Source organism: Bombus impatiens, unplaced genomic scaffold (genome assembly GCF_000188095.3).
Source record: "Bombus impatiens unplaced genomic scaffold, BIMP_2.2 scf_0080, whole genome shotgun sequence".
Lineage (NCBI taxonomy): Eukaryota > Metazoa > Arthropoda > Insecta > Hymenoptera > Apidae > Bombus > Bombus impatiens.
Genome location: NT_176499.1, coordinates 1,272,763 through 1,291,501, shown reverse-complemented (window position 1 = coordinate 1,291,501; position 18,739 = coordinate 1,272,763). Strand labels below are relative to the sequence as shown.

At 26.8% G+C, this 18,739-nt stretch overlaps 6 protein-coding genes across 11 annotated transcripts; 3 read left to right on the top strand and 3 right to left on the bottom strand.

The window, feature by feature from the left end:
• The first annotated feature begins 38 nt into the window (after positions 1-38).
• LOC100742371 (spindle pole body component 110-like) lies at positions 39-2,954 on the top strand. 3 transcript variants are annotated; one of them, XM_024372587.2, is made up of 4 exons: positions 1,069-1,267; positions 1,345-2,195; positions 2,289-2,348; positions 2,452-2,954. In XM_024372587.2, exons 1-4 carry the CDS (start codon positions 1,219-1,221, stop codon positions 2,698-2,700), a joined length of 1,209 nt encoding a protein of 402 aa, XP_024228355.1. In that variant the 5' UTR covers positions 1,069-1,218; the 3' UTR covers positions 2,701-2,954. The 3 variants fall into 3 exon arrangements, with proteins under 3 accessions (XP_012249764.1, XP_003485822.1, XP_024228355.1); XM_012394341.3 differs by having other exon boundaries at positions 39-2,195; positions 2,292-2,348; XM_003485774.4 differs by having other exon boundaries at positions 39-2,195.
• Positions 2,955-5,070: 2,116 nt separating this feature from the next.
• LOC100742131 (E3 ubiquitin-protein ligase RNF25) lies at positions 5,071-8,233 on the bottom strand. 3 transcript variants are annotated; one of them, XR_001102805.3, is made up of 7 exons: positions 8,035-8,233; positions 7,881-7,952; positions 7,055-7,295; positions 6,567-6,785; positions 6,171-6,482; positions 5,702-5,970; positions 5,071-5,643 (listed from the first exon to the last, which is right to left on the bottom strand). XR_001102805.3 is itself a non-coding variant. In XM_012394355.3 (7 exons), the coding sequence occupies exons 1-6, from the start codon at positions 8,058-8,060 to the stop codon at positions 5,791-5,793; spliced, it is 1,050 nt and encodes a 349-aa protein (XP_012249778.1). In that variant the 5' UTR covers positions 8,061-8,233; the 3' UTR covers positions 5,071-5,643; positions 5,785-5,790. The 3 variants fall into 3 exon arrangements, 2 of the variants coding, with proteins under 2 accessions (XP_012249778.1, XP_003485820.1); XM_012394355.3 differs by having other exon boundaries at positions 5,785-5,970; XM_003485772.4 differs by having other exon boundaries at positions 5,071-5,970.
• Positions 8,234-8,902: 669 nt separating this feature from the next.
• LOC100742248 (PRKR-interacting protein 1 homolog) lies at positions 8,903-10,059 on the top strand. The gene is made up of 3 exons (XM_003485773.4): positions 8,903-9,115; positions 9,315-9,494; positions 9,613-10,059. The coding sequence occupies exons 1-3, from the start codon at positions 9,017-9,019 to the stop codon at positions 9,892-9,894; spliced, it is 561 nt and encodes a 186-aa protein (XP_003485821.1). The 5' UTR covers positions 8,903-9,016; the 3' UTR covers positions 9,895-10,059.
• Positions 10,044-14,637, bottom strand: LOC100748034 (HEAT repeat-containing protein 6). Of its 2 annotated transcripts, XM_012394342.3 has the most exons (12): positions 14,292-14,636; positions 13,877-14,125; positions 13,559-13,789; positions 12,661-13,486; positions 12,301-12,593; positions 11,868-12,209; positions 11,548-11,795; positions 11,234-11,453; positions 11,083-11,160; positions 10,805-11,011; positions 10,570-10,686; positions 10,044-10,473 (listed from the first exon to the last, which is right to left on the bottom strand). In XM_012394342.3, the coding sequence occupies exons 1-12, from the start codon at positions 14,463-14,465 to the stop codon at positions 10,303-10,305; spliced, it is 3,156 nt and encodes a 1,051-aa protein (XP_012249765.1). In that variant the 5' UTR covers positions 14,466-14,636; the 3' UTR covers positions 10,044-10,302. The 2 variants fall into 2 exon arrangements, with proteins under 2 accessions (XP_012249765.1, XP_012249766.1); XM_012394343.3 differs by lacking the exons at positions 10,044-10,473; positions 10,570-10,686 and having other exon boundaries at positions 10,873-11,014; positions 14,292-14,637.
• Positions 14,638-14,667: 30 nt separating this feature from the next.
• Positions 14,668-15,971, top strand: LOC100742009 (60S ribosomal protein L14). Its single transcript, XM_003485771.4, has 4 exons — positions 14,668-14,821; positions 15,152-15,253; positions 15,496-15,690; positions 15,777-15,971. Exons 1-4 carry the CDS (start codon positions 14,819-14,821, stop codon positions 15,924-15,926), a joined length of 450 nt encoding a protein of 149 aa, XP_003485819.1. The 5' UTR covers positions 14,668-14,818; the 3' UTR covers positions 15,927-15,971.
• A 354-nt stretch (positions 15,972-16,325) lies between these two features.
• On the bottom strand, positions 16,326-18,202 carry LOC100741890 (KIF-binding protein). Its single transcript, XM_003485770.4, has one exon. It carries the CDS (start codon positions 18,161-18,163, stop codon positions 16,385-16,387), a length of 1,779 nt encoding a protein of 592 aa, XP_003485818.1. The 5' UTR covers positions 18,164-18,202; the 3' UTR covers positions 16,326-16,384.
• Positions 18,203-18,739: the final 537 nt, after the last annotated feature.

Sequence of the window (18,739 nt, the reverse complement as noted above, 5' to 3'; positions counted from 1 at the left end):
GGGGGGGGGGGGGGGGGGGGGGGGAGGGGCCTGGAAATTAGGGAAAGATAGAACGAATCGTAGAGAACTCCATCCACCAAGAAGTTTTCGTCACCGTTACGCTGTCAATAAGCATCGAACACAAAAATATAATATCAACACTTTTACCCACAATATTAATCTTCGCAAGTAAAATGCATAAGCAAAATCTTTGTGTGGATATTACAATATTTTTTGTTTGTTATATTTAGATTCATTTACACGACCCCTCCCGCAAAAGAACAGACCCACCCTTAATCCAAAGACGTTGAATGACCATGCGCGCTACTGAGTACTGAGATTATCGTCTCTGTGAAATTGTCTCTAAAACGATACTAGCGCCATGATATGAATAATCTTAATCGGCCTTAATATATCTTCACTTGTACAATCGATAGGTTACCTTCTGTAATTTTTAATTATTTTTATTATAATATTATTGTGGACTTTTAGAGAGTCTAAAATTAAGAAGCATATATAGTTGATACTACTTTTTAGATTCCATTTCTAACAACAATATTATAATACCATAATTTTCCATCATAAAGTTCATTCTCATGAAATACTTATGCTCTTTCCACAAATTGTATAAATTTTGAGATATCTATATTTGATGATAAGTATTTAAGTAAAGGATATATTTGCATGTGTACTATACACGTATGTAGTCGTATTCTTATATAAATATAATATGAAGTGACATTTAAACATATATATACAAATATACATAGTTTACAATTAACATATGTCATGTTCAGTATTCTTCATATTTACTAATATAATAACAAAAAGAATACCAAATACTTTCGCAAAATAAAGTATGCATGATATATATATTTTATCAAAATACGAGATGTTCCAAAGTTAACAGTGCTGGACTAATATATTTCGATTATAAAATTAGATTACAACCTACTCATAATATGTTGCATTTAATGAGAGAAAACTTAGAAAAAATACACTATTCACATTAAATTACGGTATAATTTGGAATAATGGACAATTTATCTGATTCATTTAAAGGAGAGTTAGATTCTGTTACATCAACAGATTCTCTGCAATTGATGGCCGATGAATTTCATATTAGACACTTATCAACACCAGATGTTTCAAATATAGAATTATCAAAACGTGTTGCATTATTAGAATTAGAAAATGAGCGACTTCGAATAGATTTAGAAAATATGCGTATTGAACTCAATGCCAGAATTGCTGCTAATGAAGGACTTAAAGGAAAAATCACAGAATTGTATGTAGAAATGCAGTTAGTAGTTCAGGAAAAACAAAAATTACAAAATACTCTAACAGATGTAAAAAATCATTTAGATGCATCAGAAGCATCTGTAAAATGGTATCAATCTCAAGTACATGGTCTACAAGCAAGCAAGAAAACTTTACAATTAGAAATTGATACTTATCAAGGAATTTTGCAGCAAAGACAGCAAACAATAGCAAACATAAATGCTAGATATAAGCAATTAAACATAGATTATACAGAACTTCTTCAAAAACATAGAAAAGAAAAGCAAGACTTGGAATATGAGGTACAAAACTTAAAGACACAAAATCAATCAAACAGTATTTTAGAATCATTAGATATCAATACATCAAGTTCTCCAGATATCTCCACAAAGTTAGAATTAACAGAAGATGAATTAAGAGATACAAAAGCAGAGTTAAAAACATTAGAAAAACGACTTTTAGGTAATGAAGTTTCCAAAACATTGATGGAAAATGCTTTGGCTAAGCAACGTATATTAATTACAACTATGGAAGAAAATATACAGAAATGTGAAACTGAGAAAAATCAAACTGCTGATACATTGCGTAAAACGCAACTTGAAATTCAAAAGTTAAAATCTGAGAATGAAGCATTACAGACTACTCTGTTGTCTTCTAAACAGGAACAAAGTCAGATAGAAGATGCAATCTTTCAATTGCGATTACAGTTAACTAAAATGATTGCACAATATAAACTTTTAAAATCAAAAAATATAGAAGCAGAGGAAAAATTGAATTCAATGCAAGATGTAATAAATGAAAATAAACGTTTAAAAACATTATCATATGAAGCTAACACTGCTTTAATCAGGAAACTTAGACAAGAAAAACGAAAAGTTAAAAGTTTAGAAAATAAACTTCATGGAATTCAAATAAAGGGACATTTAACCACAATGGTATAAAATGTTATTTTATAATGTATATATAAGAGTAGAAGACTTTATTATGGAGGGATTACTTATAATTATCTTATAACTATTTTGTTTCAGAAAAACAAAATGGAAGTTTCTTTACATGAATGCCTAAAACAGGTTTTAATGAGAAATAAAGTAATTTTTTACATTAACTTTTTAATATAAACATTAATTGTTCATTCATAATCTTTTTATTTTTATCAAGATATTTAGTATTAAAACTGGTTTTATCCTACAGGATTTGAAAGATCAATTGAAGGCACTAGCAAAAACTTCGGATGAAAGTATTGATGAAGGATATGGTGACAACAGTATTGTTAGTTCTGTTTCTATAGACATTCCCTCACCAAAATCTATCAGTCCAGTATTATTAGATGCAGCTTCCAATATTTTGCTGCAATGTAAGGACTTTTATAAACCAGTACAAACAGAACTTGAACAGTTAAAATTAAAACTTAATAAACTAAAGGAACAATATACTACATAGTATTAAATTATTTTCAATCATTTATGATTTTATTACATATCCAATGACTGGTATTCATAATATTGATTATAAATTAATTGTACATATACTAACTTATTATTAATTTTATAATTTTATTGTTATAAGCATCCTAAGTTGAACATTTATTTGTATAAATTTTTTTTCAAAACTAACAATTTATACATTCCTAATCGAGATGAAAATGCTATGCACAATTTTAAATACAAAATACAATAAAAAAAGAATTATTTTTATTTGTTACTAAATTACATTAACTCAAGATTGAAACAAAGATATGAATGTATTAATATTACATACATATCGCTAAATTATTATATTGTTACTTTTATAATATATCCTATCTGTTAATTTTCATAAAATGAATGTAATAAAAGAGTCATAGATTCTATTTTATAAACGTTGATTCCTTTCATTTGTAAGTAATATCTATTATAAATGTTATATATATTTTTTTATGATAAATATATATATAGTCACTTCACAGATATTTTTAAAATACTTTTTACATACCTTTTTCTTGATAAATAAGAATTATAATGAAATGACTTTTTTTAAGTAGAAAAAGTGAAAATTACTATTTTGGCAACATTTGTGATATGGTATATAACATGGGAAAATAAGAATTTTATGTAAATAATGTGCTTTGTTCTAATGCAGTGATATTGGATTAATGAAATAGAAATTGCAATATCTAATGAAGTCTTAGGATTTTATCAGAAGTTTTAGAAGCTATTAACTTTGCAACTAAGCAATAATAATATAGAAAATTATAGATTTCAGAAATAATAAAATAAATAAAGGGTCAATAATAGAAGACAAATATATACTTAAGACAAATATATGAAATATAGGATTTTATAGAACGAGAATTGAATGTTTTATTAAGTCTTTTATTAAGCTGTTTGTAACATATTTTGCATTAATCATTTCGAAAACACTATAAATATTATTATATTATAATTCATTTTATTTTTAATTAGCCATACATTAAAATTTTATTCATGGAAAATTTTTTTGTTTATTGCATTTAATATTTGCTTAATATTAGTGCAATTTATATATAAAAGATTTTTTCATTGAATATTTTTATTACATTTGTAAGAAACATATATCAAGATTACAAAGATTCTATAGTTATAAATACATACTGAACTTCCAATTTTTAATTTTTGGCATAAAAAGTTATGTACATACATATTTATAAAATAAGCGTACTGAAAATTGAATTACACTTTTCTTCTCTTAAAAATATCACAGGTAAATATAGTATCGATATAAAGAAAACAACAAAGTTTTACTTTGAATGTATTGAACTAAATATAAGTTCTTTGGTACTTGTATGTATAAATAAATATTATATAAAATAAGTTTAAAAATAAAGAAATATTATTCTTTCAATCTGATTTTAGAAATACATTTAATTCATTCATTTTCATCCTTTTTAAAAGAATGTAAGTTCAACATGAAGATACAAAAATATTTACTTCTTTATTTCATATAATAAAAATTTTGTTGTAATGAAAATTAAAGATTTAGAAGAAACTTTTTGTATTATTCCAATTACACTCATATTGAACTAGGTAAAGTATTTTAATATATACAAAATATAATATAAAAAACAAATAGCTATATGGTATATAGATTTCATTACAATTTTCAATCAGACAGTTCTTTGTTCATTTTTGTTAAGACAAAGTGAAAATAAAGGTATTTTATATTGATTTACAGTATATTACTTTATATTATTTAAAATATAATTTACAAAAAATGCATAATATTATTGTTTTATGTTGTATTTTGTTTAAAAAAGAATAAAAATAATTAATCTTTTTTACGTAATTTTACATGTGCTGAAATATTTTATCGTTTATAAAAGCATTTTCTATTCTATTTTTAGAGATCATAATTACCTTAACAATATATAACTAATGTCAAATGTATTTTGCTAAATGTCATTGCTATAAAGAAGAATTTACATTATTATAATAAAATTAATATCTTAATTTATTTGAATTGGAATGATCTAATGTTTTCATTCTTTAAAATTTTTTCCTATTTTATGTTATTACTCTTTTTCAAATATCACAATTACAAGGAAGATTTTTACATATTAACAAAACCTACTTTTGCACCCAACAAAGAAATATTTACAATAAATCTCTTTTTTAACAAGATGTTCAAAAATAAAATGAAGAAAACAAAATACAAATAAATTACAAAAATCAAAGACTTACATTTTTTCAATGTATATACTACATGACTGCAGAAAACATTTTGCGTTGTTCACATTATTTTTTGAATAGTGTTCTTTCAGAAGTAGTGGTTGATTTATACATTAAACCAAAGTTCTCAACTCTTGAGAGAAAGGTATATTTCACATGTTAAACTTGATATATAATAGCATTACATACTTTTTCTAAAGATTTACATTGCTTCTGAATATATGCATAGAGCAAAAGTGAAATTTTCGATTCCTTTAAAAGGAATGAACAGGTATTTCTTTAAACACTGATCCATGTCTGCTCTGTTATATAGTACAATCTATATTATTAATAAATTTTTATATTAATAAATTTTAATAAATGAGTATTGTAAGTTATGAAATTTATGTAAAAATGATTAATTTGAAAGTGATACATGTTATTTTTATACTCCGAGACTGCTAAATTTTAAATGACTGGTATAAAATATTTTTAGTATAACATTTTGATTGGGTATCTTTTCTTTCTTTTGCTTGTTTGTAATATGCTACAGTACTTACAGCTCTGTATACATATTTATATTTAAAAAAAGAACTAACTTTTGTACGATTGTAGATCGTTTAAAAGAGCACCATGGCTTCAGGAGTCTTAATGGATTGGAAGTCTCAACATATCCCATTTTATACACCGCTATAACGGGAATATTGCCGAACAATGAAACCTATAATTTTAGTACATAAAAGTGATTTGAAATTAAACAGTTATTATATAATACATACACAATTATGCTACTAATGCTGTTCATATTATTGTATACACTTAGCAAAATAGAAGACCAGACAGTAAATAATTTATCTCGAACCCATTGTCATCTGGGAGTAGATTCCGTGTGCCTAACTCTGTCAAATTGACGACGATAATGAGTTCGTCCACGACCTCTGTTTCGATGGCCATGGTTATTATGACCTTGGTAATTATGATGTAGTTGCCTTGATTGATAGTGAGCATGATTTTGTGTCTGTGAGGACTGTTTTGATTGTGGCATTTGCTGAAGGAAATATTTTATTATTAAAGTATTAAAATTAAAAAAACAAAAATTACAAATTATAAATATTAGAATCTTTAGATACATATTATCAATTATATATTTTTTCATTAACAAGTAAAAAATTTATGTAAAAGTTCTATATGATTACTATTTAATTTGTCAATACAATCTTTATCATTATTTTTAACATATAAACATACCATATGATCAACAGGTTGCATATTTTGATTTGAATATGCATTTAAACTGGTTCCCGGAGGGTTGGGTCCTTCAGTAGTAGCACCTGGCTCATCTTCTGTTCTAACCAATGTTTTCACACCTTCGGCTTCTAAGTCAATTATACCACCCCTCCGTTGTTGCCTTAAGAATAATGCTGCCATTTGTTTTTGTAATTCTCTCAGCTCTGCAGTTACTGAAAAATCAATAGCAGCTTCAACATCAATTGGAGGTGGAGCAGACCATAGGCTTTCTACATCGCAATTGATGGATTCTCTACACACAGGGCATATGGCCTGAAACAATATGTTATGTTTAATGGTAACTAGGACTGTCACAAATTTGTTTAGTTCCATATTCATAACTACATATTAGTATACCTGGAATTTATTTGTCGCATCTTGTTGCCATTGTGGCAATTTTTCTTGTTCTTCTCTATAATATCGTTCTGCAGCAGCAACATGCGCTGCTAAACAGTGTGAATGAAAATAATGATAACATTCAGTTTTTGTAAATTCATCTCCTTCTCGAAAACCATACAGACATATGGCACACTGATCCGTTGGAAGATTACTTCTTGTAAGGTGTTCTCTTATTAACTGTTATAATAATATCGCATAGATACAAAACATAGCATATAGCCAATAAAATAATAGTTACAAAAGCACAGTAATAAAACATAACATAATAATATCTAAAGGAGATAATAAATGAAACACTACAAAATCTTGAAGTAACTCTGATATAAATTGAATAGCAATATAATAAAATTTAAATATAACTCTTGTACATACATTTTACACAAGCTCAATGTATACTTCAACATATTTTATTATTCATAGAACACTTTCTAATATGTGATACATACCTCAATGAGTTCAAACATAACTGGTTGACCTATGAAATCCTTACATTTTGCTTCTGCATCTGATTGCATAAGCCTCACTGTATTTTCATCTAAACCTCTGGGATTTCTGAGACTAATAGTAGGTGATATATCAGGATATCCCACAGGTAACTGAACAATCAGTGTTACACAAACATATTGAGACTGTGAATCTTCACCAGTTGAGGGAAATAACACAGTTTCAATACATTCTGGTTCACCTCTGAAAAAACATTGATTTTTCACAATACATAAATTTCTAAATTCTCTAATATCAGTTAGTTTGTGGTTCAATGAGAATTTATTATAAAGATTAATAAATATAAGTAAATCATAGAGTATTAAAAATATCAAATTCTTTATTTTACAAATACTACATATATATATATATTATATAATATATATATATATATATATTTAAAAATACTTCTAACAAATAATAACTAATATAATCAATATATGATATTGTATAAAATTATAACACTGACAGTGTTATTAAGGAATATCTGTTAAGCCTCCAATTTCATACATTTGTATGAAGATAAATATTCTTATATTATATTCCTTTATATTATTTATATTTTTTATATTACTTTACTTTACTGTTAAAATTTCTTCCTTTCCTATATAAGTACATATATAAATATTAAATTTAAAATGCTTTGTTAATGGAACAAATATTTAAATCATAAATAACATTTTCTAATGGTACATTACCTATAATTTATAATAATTGAAAGTCTCAAAATGACAATTGATTTAGTTCATTTATTAGGTTACAAACATTACATTCCCTAAAAAAACCTACCTGTCATTTTCTTTTATATTTAATTCATCGTCAAGCAATATCGCTTTTAGTGCTTCAATTTCGTCAGTTACTCTATAAAATAGTTTAATATATAATAAAAAAATGAAATATTCATTGAAAATACATTTACTATAAGACCTTGCTCAAAAATTACCTTTCATCTATTACGGGTTCTGACATTGTTCCTAAGATATATAATAATATGCTTTATTTTGTGAAAATTACTTCGAATTTGACAGCAGATCTTTTTTCAGTTTTCGGCGATTATAGGATTCTTGATAAGCGTCAATGTGCGTCAATATTGAAAGCCTTCTGCTACTATTACTGCTACCAACTGGATCGCTTCAGAATTATTGGTAACATATTACTACTGTCACTAAGAGAAAAATTTCACTAAAGAAAATAATTTAATTCTGCTGTAGTCGCAGCTAAAAATTTTGTTAAACATTTTTACTTTTTTTATAACAAGTATTTTCAGTATAACAATATATAACATATCATTTACGTAATATATAAAAATATATCATAATATAAAAATATATCGTAATATATAAATATATATCATAAAATTTTGCCAAAATAAATATAATAAAAATTATTAATTATAGATAGTTAAATCTTAAGAAGATAAACTTTACTTTAAATAAAATATATGATTTATATGTGTACATGTAATTATTAAAAAGTAGCACTTAACATTTTTTAGAATCATGTATAAAAATATAGCAAACAAAATTTTATGAATAAAGTGCGAAAGTTAACATTTATAACAAAAATTATAATAAAAATAAAATTATAAAGAAAGTTGGAAGCATTATTAAAAATATAATGTACTGTAGTACGTATATCAAAGATATAAATATACAAAAATATCTAAAATTTTTTTAAATATTTTTTAATACATATATTTATGATTTAAAGTTTTTCTTATAAGACTAATTATACGATTATACTTTTAAATTTGTGTATATCTGGAATCGATGTAATTAAATCGATGTAATTAAATCGATTTTGTTTTCTGCATATTTCACTTTTATTGTCATGTACATAACCTCTCTCTGTTACCATTTGACAAGAATTGTGAATTAGTTTAAAATTGATTGAATTAAAATTCTTTTTTTTGGTAATATATTATAATGTCAGAAAATAAAGAAAAAGAAGAAGAAAAACCTGTTGTTGCAAAGACAGCAATTGATTTGCAACGCTTAAAACTTCAAAAATTAATGAAAAATCCGGTAAATATATCGAAATATTAAAAAATCAATCTTAGTTGTCTTTTTTCTTCAATTCTAATCCTAACGAATATTAAAAACATGGGTGTCAGAAATATTTTATTTTTTCATATGTAGGATACCTAGAAAGATTAGGAAAAAAAGATTAGATGTATATAGGATATCTAAATTATCATCATAAAATGTTTATTTATTGCAATAGGAAAAGCCTATCATATTACCAGAACGGCCTAAAGCTAAAAGTACACCTACAGTACCAGAATTTGTTCGTAATGTAATGGGTAGCAGTGCTGGTGCTGGTAGTGGAGAATTTCACGTATACAGACATTTAAGGCGTAAAGAATATGCAAGGCAAAAATTTATTCAAGAAAAAGGTCACAAGGTAAAATAGAAATAATTATAAAATGTAAATTTATGTAACTGAAGCTATTTTCATAATTTACTTGCTTTACATTATTAACTTTTATAATTTTGTTATATGTTTGTAATGTTTTCACTAGGAGCTTTTAGATGAAGAATACCACAGAAAGATTGAAGAAAATAAAAGAATAGCTGAGGAAATAACTGCAAAGAAAAGAGCAAAAAGATTAAAGAAAAAACAGAAATGGAAACAAAATAAAAAGATGAAGACTGGAAATGTAGAACAGCATAACAAAAGTGCAAATACTGATTCAGATGAAGAAAGTTTAGATGAAGAAGAGACAGGAGATAAAAATGATAATGAGGTCCAAAATATATCTAATAATGAAGTTAAAGATACAAGTTCTATAGATGAGAATTAGTCTAAACAATCGAATACTCTTGTAAATACATAAATAAGAATGAAGTTAATGGTGCAGGAAATATGTGTAAATATGAACAATTCAGTTTCTTAGCAAAGATAAATAAGATTTAAATTAAGACGTCATGTAATAAAAATAATATATATATATTATTATATATATAAATTTTATTTTTAAAAAAATTCGAAGAACATATTTGTTAAATAAATTTAATCTGCGCTTTAATATTCTGTATGTACATCTTTACACGTTTATATACATACATGCTAATATACCTACGTACATGTTTATATTGTGTAAATAAACACGTATGTATGTTTTCGGCACAATTATTGTTAGAATTTCAAATATTGGATGCACATGAATATGTATTATTAATATACAATTAATTTATTATTTTGTTAATTGTTAAGTTAAGACAACACTATCTAGGTTGTCATATCTCTTAGTTCTTTCAAAAATACTTGCTAAGACTTGAGCAATCTTTCGTTCTTCTAATAAGGAAGCACTTCTCATATATTTTTCTAATTGAGATTTTGCCTTTATTAAATCTCCCATTTTTTCAGGCACAATGATCTCCTAAAATATGGAAAGGTTGTAAAAATGATATAATAATATTTAGATATTGATTCTGTACAATTTAATCTTTTATTGATTGATATATTAAAATCATACCTGGAACTGTTTCACATAATTCGAAACATCATCTACATGTTCGCTTATTTCTGTCCAAAGATTTTGCAAATCTGACACTTCTGTACAAGTAGCCACATGGCTAAGAGTAAGGCATAACTAAAAACATATATTGAAGATATTGATAGACTAATGTTTAATGAACTATGCTAGAATTTATTTAGTATTTAATATTATTTATTATTTAGTAATTACCTATAATTTCATATTTAATTACCTGTTGAATAAGAGCGTCACGGTGAGGATATTCGATGTAACTCGGTACATGCTGAGAATTTTCAAAAGCTAAGATAAGACTCTTCCATAAAGTTATAATATACTTTCCGTATGAGTTACAGGAATATAATGCCCACGCTGCATTAGTACGCACTTTAAAATTCGGACTATCGCAAATTAAGTTACACAATACAGGAAACACCTGATCCTACTAAATCAATAAAATTGTATTTATTATGATAAAAAAATTAAAGAATTTACGTTCTGTTCATTACATACCCGCCAAGAAGGCTGTAATATATTATCTGGGTTGTTACTTAAAACTAATCCCAGAGCTCGACATGCATTCCAACGAACCTTTAATTAACATAACAGTTAATAATGCAATAAAAGAGTTATTGATGCAATAACAATCTTTTAATTTATGTACCTTCATATCGTTTCCTACAGTAGCACAATTTATAAGAGCCTCTAATCCTGATGATGTGTCTTTCAGTATATGTTTGTTAGGACATAAATACAGAATACTTCCAAGAGCCCGAACAGCATTGCATTTTACTTTATCATTATCCTTAGATGCTTTAATACTGACTTGATAAATTTGTGGTAATAACATTTCCAAAGGAATAGGTTCTACTTCTTCGTGATTTCTACAAGGACAGATTTTTTATTTTGACAGAAAAAATTAAGTTGTAAGCAAATATAAAAGATATTAATTAACTATTTAATATGTTTATAACTAACGTTTCTTTAGAGAGGCAATTGCATAAATTAGCTAATGCCCAGGCGCCCTTAATACGAACGCCAAGATTTTTATCATCAGCAGATAAACAAACTATATCAGCTAAATCCATTAAAAACCCAGTTTCTTCTTTCAATGCAGGTAATGTGACTAACATTCCCAATGCTCGCAATCCAGCAGCTCTTACAGCACTTTCTTTATCATGCACTGCGCCAAATAATATTGTAATGATTAGAACTGCTTTCTGTCTCTAAAAAAAAGTTTATATGAAATGTGTATGTATAATAAATTTTAGTAATACAATTTTTATATAAATACTCACTTGAAGTTGGGCAAATATAATAGAATTAATACTGCCTAGACAATCACATGCAGCTTCTCTTATTATTGTTTGTGGATGTTGAAGAAGGGACGTTATAGGATCAAATATAATATTCCAAAATACTGAAACATTTTTATCCTCTGAATCAATATTCATGAGACAACCAGCCATAATTTCTAGAGCCCGACAAGAGTGTAAGATTATTTGTGTTTCAGAATCTTGTATGATTCCTACTAAAGTCATTGTAATTAACTCTGTATGTGGAAACACAAGACTTCCAGTACTAAATGCCATTCTACCAATTAATTTTAGTGATTGAAGACGAACAGGTGTACTCATTGTCTAAATAATTGGATACATGATTATTTATTTTCAAAAAAATTCTATGCTTTATATCATTCATGTAAAATTTTAGCTTAAAATGTAAGTATACCTTATTTGATATATTTTCCAAACAAACATGAATTAAAAAACAAATATTTGTTTCTTTGAATAATTCATTATTGTATTCATTTATCAAATTATTTTTTAGATCTTCAATATCTATCTCTTCTTCTCCTTCTTCATCTTCTTCTGTATTGCCACTAACTGAAATATTCACAGGTTGATCTGATGCTATGTTTACAGCAGATTGCTTTACGAGTATTTCAAATATTTCTGGGGTTACTGGATCACAGGAAGCAATAGCTTCAAAAACTGACAGTGCAGCAACACGAACTGTTGGATCTATGTAAGACATAATAAATATAAAATTTTATTTTTTAATAAGAAGGTATATTAACAATAGAAATACCTTTGTGAAATATGTATGGTCTACAATTTCTCATTAATTTTGTAGCAAGTCCTGTTTTCAAACGTGTATATGGTGTGCCTTGAACTAAAGCAGCAGCACATTTTAAACCATGGGTTAGAACAGCTACATTTGTTTCACCATTTAAAATCAAACATAATGTGAAATGCAATTCTTTTATCATTAGGCATACTGTGCCAAAAAAGGTAATAAAAGATGTATGATGGACATCTTCTGCATGCATTAGAAAAGGTTTAGCATCTATCAATAATTCTGTTAGTGTACTTAGCATATGTTGCTTCACTTTAGATACACATTCCTTTAAAATACTTCTGGTCAATACTCTAGCATTGTTTCGTGATCCAGTGGCAACAATTTGTGGCCAAAATCCAAATATTTCACGACTTGGTGAATTTTCAACGAGTACCTGCAGTAACCGTACAGATTCTAATCTTACTTTAGAATCCATAAAGACAGAATTATTACTTTCAGTATCTGAGGTATCAGAATCGCTTGAATATAAGCTAACTCCTTTGCATTCTGGTACAGTGTTATTTTTTACTTCAGTACCAACCTTTTTAATTGGTAGTTTTCTTACTTTTGCTTTGTGATTCTTCAAATTCTTACATTTAGGAATTATATGAATTCGTTCTGGAAGATTCATTACTGCAGGACGAAGTAACTGTGGTTTTATGGGAGGATAGTCCTTGAGACCATAAAATAAAAATGCTTGCACTACTCCCAAAATTTCTCCCATGAAATCAATGGAATGTGGCAACATTTCATTAACTGTTATTATTTGCAGAATATGTAAGCACGAACATAATATCTAAAAATTTAATTTACCAATAATGATAATGAAAACTACACAGTTTAACTTTATTCCATATTTATTACTCACTTTCGTATGATAATATTTATTGTCATTTAAATATAAAGAAGAAGAAACAATATCTAGTGTGATATCTTTAATGATATATATCAATTCTTTTGCTACGAAAGTGCTATTATAGCTCATTAAAATTCCTTCTAAACAACTAATTGCACTATAGTGAATTTCAGACCATTGTACATGAGATAGATTTAAATACTTTTTTAATAACTGATCATCTTCAATTAATAATTTCAAATACTGAAATAATATGTATTGTTCTAAATATTATGCATTTGTAATATTTCATTTATAGATATAAAATAATTTTAAAAAATTTGTACCTACATGATTAATATTACCAAATTGTTTATTTGTTAATAAACTTTTTAAGGTTAAAAGCATATTATTATGCGTAATTGGTAAGGCAAATTTAAAAACTTCTATAATCCATTCGTTGCAATATATAAATGTTTGTTCTTGAAGCTCAATATTGTTTTGAGCTACATTGACTAATAGTTTACAAAAATTTTGTATCAAAACAGTTTCTGCAGGTGTAATGATAACACATAATTGTTCAATCAGCAATTGTACTGCCTAAAATGTTATTGAAAAGTAAAGCAATTTTTTTATTATGTTTTTATGTATTGATTTAAACTAACAATCAACTAATATAAGCTAAATTACTTGATACATATTTTAATAAATATTATATATTAAAAAAAATTAATTACAATGAATTAAATTGTTTGTTTAAACTTACATCATTATTTAAACTTGTCAAATATCGATAATCAAGATTATTAAGATCATAAAGGTAATTGTTGATCAACTTTGTTTCACTATTTTTCTTCCTTTTTGTCAATACAAGTAGTTTTTCTACTATGCAATCAAATTTAGTGGTATAATCTGTAGAATCAACTTGTGTTAAAGCCATATTTGTATCTTTTTAAATATAACTATAAAACATTTTGTGATGAGAAATATTTATTTCGCACAAGAATTATGTCATCACAAACGAAATTATAAGATCTCGTGTCCTAGGAATTGAAGTAGTACAGTACCGACTCGATCACATATCGACTACATAGTATATATGAAAGTCAAAAATGCGATTTAATGCTGTAAATTTAGGAACTATATCCAATATGTATTTGGGGTTTACTTATGCTACATCTAGGGAATTTTATTATAAGACAATTTTAATAGGGACAACTTACTTTCAACAGTTGATATCATCAATGCTTTATCCGGTTATGGATTATATTGGTCTTTCGTTTCCGGTAAACCATGGTAAGTGAAGTGTGGTTTTAAATTTGGCGTGCATTGCACGTATAATTTATAGTATTTATATATAAAGGGTGTTGTTTTAATAAGAAAATCTTCTACGTACATTATATAGTTTAATTTACATTTATTTATTTTTGACAATGTATAAGAAATATAAAAAATTATTTGATATAACCTTACACCTATCACAGTTTTCGGCCACATGGTAGTTGTATTTGTGTGTTGCAAATTATTGTTTATACCTATACAGACAATAACTGATATAAAATTTAGCTGTAATATGATAATTGTTCATTATTATTAAAATAATGGGATTGTTTCTTTGTTCAATAGCCGTTCCAAAGGTTTGTAGAATCTGGTCGCGTCGCTTATGTGAGCGATGGCCCGTACAAGGGTAAACTTGTTGCTATTGTAGACATCATCGATCAAAATCGGGTAAGATAATTTTATAAATATGTTATATCTTTTATTAAATGTTAAATTGAAATATTTAATATTGTACAAAATTGGGTTTTTGTTTTTTAAATAGTAATACAATGATGATCCAATATCTTGATAGGAATTGCCGACTGATATTTAATTGATGTCATTATGCTTTAACTGATGCCAAAATATTTAATTGTTTCCTTTTATAGATATAATAAACATTGTATATTAAAGTTCAGTTATGTTTCTAGGTTTTGGTTGATGGCCCTGCTTCAAATGTCCCACGTTCTGAGATGAGGTTAAATGAGCTCCACCTAACTAAATTCCGTATACGTTTCCCATATACTGGATCCACCCGTGTTGTACGTAAGGCATGGGAAGCTGCAAATATTAATGACCTTTGGAAAGAGACTATGTGGGCAAGAAAGGTCGAAGCTAAGAAGAAAGTAGGTTTAATATTTTATAAAGAATATGTTCTCATATGTAGCTACATTTTGCGTAGTAACTAAGATACATTTTTATTCAATTTCAGCGTTTGGAACTTAGTGATTTTGACCGCTTTAAGCTAAGAAAAGCAAGACAGATCAGAAACAAAATAAGAACCGTTGCGTTTTACAGATTGAAAAAAAAGGTTAAGAAAGTAAAGGTTACTGGTGCCAGTAAAAAAGTGGAGAAAAAATGATTTTTTATTATATGAAATAAATACAAAATTGTCTTATCATAATTACATTGATTGTTTTTGCATACCTTTCATCTACATGTTAAGAAAATAAATTAAAATTAACTAGGAAACTTTACTAGCAATAAAATTTATTCATTTATAATTTTTCATTGTTTAAAATATGCAATATAAATTTTAATCTGAAAGAAAAATGAAATAAATGTACACTACATTTTTATATTATTCGTATTTATATTATCATTCTATCATGATATTATGAAGGAATTGTTACAATTACGAAAACGAAGTATTAAAATTTGTCACAACAATAGAGATGAAAGAGATGTGGAATTGAATCAAAATGCTCTGTAAGCAATTCACAATTTACACAAATAATGTTAAATTGAACAGCTTATTAAATTACGTGTGCATCAATTAAATATAGCTTTATTTAACAATTATTTCTTCTTGTAACATATTTACTTTGATTGATAATGATTTGATTTAAGTACCGATAAATTTACCAATTCTTTGCATAGATTTAATTCTACTTTCATCACCTCAGCTGCTTTAGGATATTTTTCACAATAATCAATTATAAATCTATATGCATTAATACTTTGTTGCGTATTTTGCAATTGGATGTTTTTGTCAGGAGATATAATTTTATTGTACAATCTGCCAAGGTGGAAGTAAGAAAATAAGGCTGGTTGCATTATTTCATCAGGAAATTCTTGTATATCAGAACTAGAGTTACGAATATGTAAGGAATTGAGAAACGCTTGAAAATTCTTTATGGAATTTTTTGCTAAGTGATTAATTTTTGTTAGCATTTGTGGTGCAGGTTTTTCATCGGACGATCGTAAGCGGTCGAGTTTTATATCAAGAATATCAGAGTATATTTCTCCTAATTCAATCCAAATTTGTCTGCAAGCAGATTCGTAATATTGAGGGTTTAACTCTTTGATAACATTTTCTAATATGTCTATTCTCCTTTTATGCATTTTTGCTTGTCTATCTTCATGCTCTTCAAAGAATGCCAAATATTTATAAGTTACAGAAATATCTTGTATAATTGATGTATGATCAGATGCATGATTTTCTAAAGTATAATATGTTTTAGCTTGCTCTAACCATTTTTGAACATTTAGAAAGACTAATTTAGCATCTTCAAAATCTAATAAATATTTATCCGTAATCTGATTAGCAATTGACTCTATCTCTTTTTCTAGGACATTGAACCTTAGGTCATCAATTATCTTTGAAGAATCCCTATTCAACTGATCATTATTCTGTTCTGATTCTGTTTTGTGTAAAAGTCTTTCTTTTGATAACATCAGAAGCAAAATTCCATATTTGGCCCAACATCTGGCAACGTCTGCACTTCTGTGATTAAAATTTTCCCACTCAGCTGCAAGTGCTTCGCTTTCTCCATTATTTTTAGTTTTCTCTTCCAATATATTTTCATATTTTTGTAATATGTAAATTGCAGCTGCTAAATGATGTCTTGCTTGAGTAAAACTAGTATTTTCCATAAGGTATTGCGACAATGTGGCTGCGTTCAGTGCCCAATCAATATAATCTAAATCTTGCATAATGTCATTTTGACCTAATTGTCTACACAGGGTCATGTGACAATATATTGCAGACTGGCGATGATCTTTCAAGGAACGATATACCTGAGCTAAATAATATAACGTTAAAGTATGAATTTTCTCTAACACATCTTTAGGACTTAGTTCACATTCAACTTGTTCAATGCCAAAATTTTGGGCCATATTAATGGGATCTCTACATGAGTTATTAGTATCTATAAAGTCATTGTAGATTTTCTTTGCTTGATTTAAAAAGTCTTTTGCTTTTGTAGGTTGATTCCATTGGGACCATATAATACCCAGCTGATTCAAAGCGCTTAATACTGGTAAAACAGCTTCTGGTTCTAGCTCTTTTTTTTCCAATAATTTTATACATTTCATGAATTGTTCTTCGCCTGTTTTTAATTCTTCCGTATCGGCATGTAATAAACCAAGATTTAAGTGTACCACAGCAAGCATTATTATCTCCTCCTCTTTTTCTTCCTCTGGCATATCCATCAAAATATTAGTCAGATCTACTTCCATCGAGTTTAATACTTCGATTGCCTGATATTTTATTTTATACGGTTCGTATTTTGTTTTGTGTTTTTCAAGATCATCCAATAATTTTCGAACATCCTTGAATTTTGCTCGTATGTTTGCAATTTTATCTTTCGACTCCATGCCGTACTGTCTCGAAAACGTAAATACAAAACATTCTCGAGCATGCTCATTAGCTGGCTACATAATGATCTGATACGTCACAACATGGCGATTTGAACATTTAAACGTAGTTGCATGAATTCACCTGAATATTTTGATATATTAAGTATGAGATCAATTATTTAAAAGTATTTAAACATATTGGTAGATATTGGTAGATATATTACTGCAACTTGTATGGAATATTACTTTCCGCTAATTAAGCAACTTAATAGAAATAGTTGTTAACAGAAATATAGGATTATTAGAAGTTTTGTTATATTTTTTCTAAACTAAAAGTTAATAAAAAGAAACGATAATATTTTTTAAATTATATTTCTATTTTCAAAAAATGTATCAATCTAATTCAATATTTAATTTAATAATTCAAAATAATGATAGATTTCAGAAAAGAAAAATATTTTGTAAAATAATATAATTTTTACAATCATTAGATCCTTATTTAAACATATTCATTCTGACAACAATTGATAGATATTACGCAATTTGTCATTCTCTTAATTATTATAACGTTATCTCCAAAACATCCACGATTAT

What these genes read in the sequence shown, in the direction of transcription:
- LOC100741890 (XM_003485770.4), bottom strand. Translation starts at nt 18,163, where the DNA reads ATGGAGTCGAAAGATAAAATTGCAAACATACGAGCAAAATTCAAGGAT.
- LOC100748034 (XM_012394342.3), bottom strand. Translation starts at nt 14,465, where the DNA reads ATGGCTTTAACACAAGTTGATTCTACAGATTATACCACTAAATTTGAT. An exon ending in AATTTGGTAATATTAATCAT is followed by an intron (nt 13,790 to 13,876) that starts GTAGGTACAAAT and finishes ATATTATTTCAG; the next exon opens with TATTTGAAATTATTAATTGA. An exon ending in ACCATACATATTTCACAAAG is followed by an intron (nt 12,594 to 12,660) that starts GTATTTCTATTG and finishes TGTCTTACATAG; the next exon opens with ATCCAACAGTTCGTGTTGCT.
- LOC100742248 (XM_003485773.4), top strand. Translation starts at nt 9,017, where the DNA reads ATGTCAGAAAATAAAGAAAAAGAAGAAGAAAAACCTGTTGTTGCAAAG. An exon ending in AAAAATTAATGAAAAATCCG is followed by an intron (nt 9,116 to 9,314) that starts GTAAATATATCG and finishes TTATTGCAATAG; the next exon opens with GAAAAGCCTATCATATTACC. An exon ending in TTCAAGAAAAAGGTCACAAG is followed by an intron (nt 9,495 to 9,612) that starts GTAAAATAGAAA and finishes TGTTTTCACTAG; the next exon opens with GAGCTTTTAGATGAAGAATA.
- LOC100742009 (XM_003485771.4), top strand. An exon ending in ACATCATCGATCAAAATCGG is followed by an intron (nt 15,254 to 15,495) that starts GTAAGATAATTT and finishes TTATGTTTCTAG; the next exon opens with GTTTTGGTTGATGGCCCTGC. An exon ending in AGGTCGAAGCTAAGAAGAAA is followed by an intron (nt 15,691 to 15,776) that starts GTAGGTTTAATA and finishes ATTCAATTTCAG; the next exon opens with CGTTTGGAACTTAGTGATTT.
- LOC100742131 (XM_003485772.4), bottom strand. Translation starts at nt 8,060, where the DNA reads ATGTCAGAACCCGTAATAGATGAAAG. An exon ending in GAACCCGTAATAGATGAAAG is followed by an intron (nt 7,953 to 8,034) that starts GTAATTTTTGAG and finishes ACTATTTTATAG; the next exon opens with AGTAACTGACGAAATTGAAG. An exon ending in ATGCGACAAATAAATTCCAG is followed by an intron (nt 6,483 to 6,566) that starts GTATACTAATAT and finishes ATATTGTTTCAG; the next exon opens with GCCATATGCCCTGTGTGTAG.
- LOC100742371 (XM_003485774.4), top strand. Translation starts at nt 1,014, where the DNA reads ATGGACAATTTATCTGATTCATTTAAAGGAGAGTTAGATTCTGTTACA. An exon ending in AGGGACATTTAACCACAATG is followed by an intron (nt 2,196 to 2,288) that starts GTATAAAATGTT and finishes ATTTTGTTTCAG; the next exon opens with AAAAACAAAATGGAAGTTTC. An exon ending in AGGTTTTAATGAGAAATAAA is followed by an intron (nt 2,349 to 2,451) that starts GTAATTTTTTAC and finishes TTTATCCTACAG; the next exon opens with GATTTGAAAGATCAATTGAA.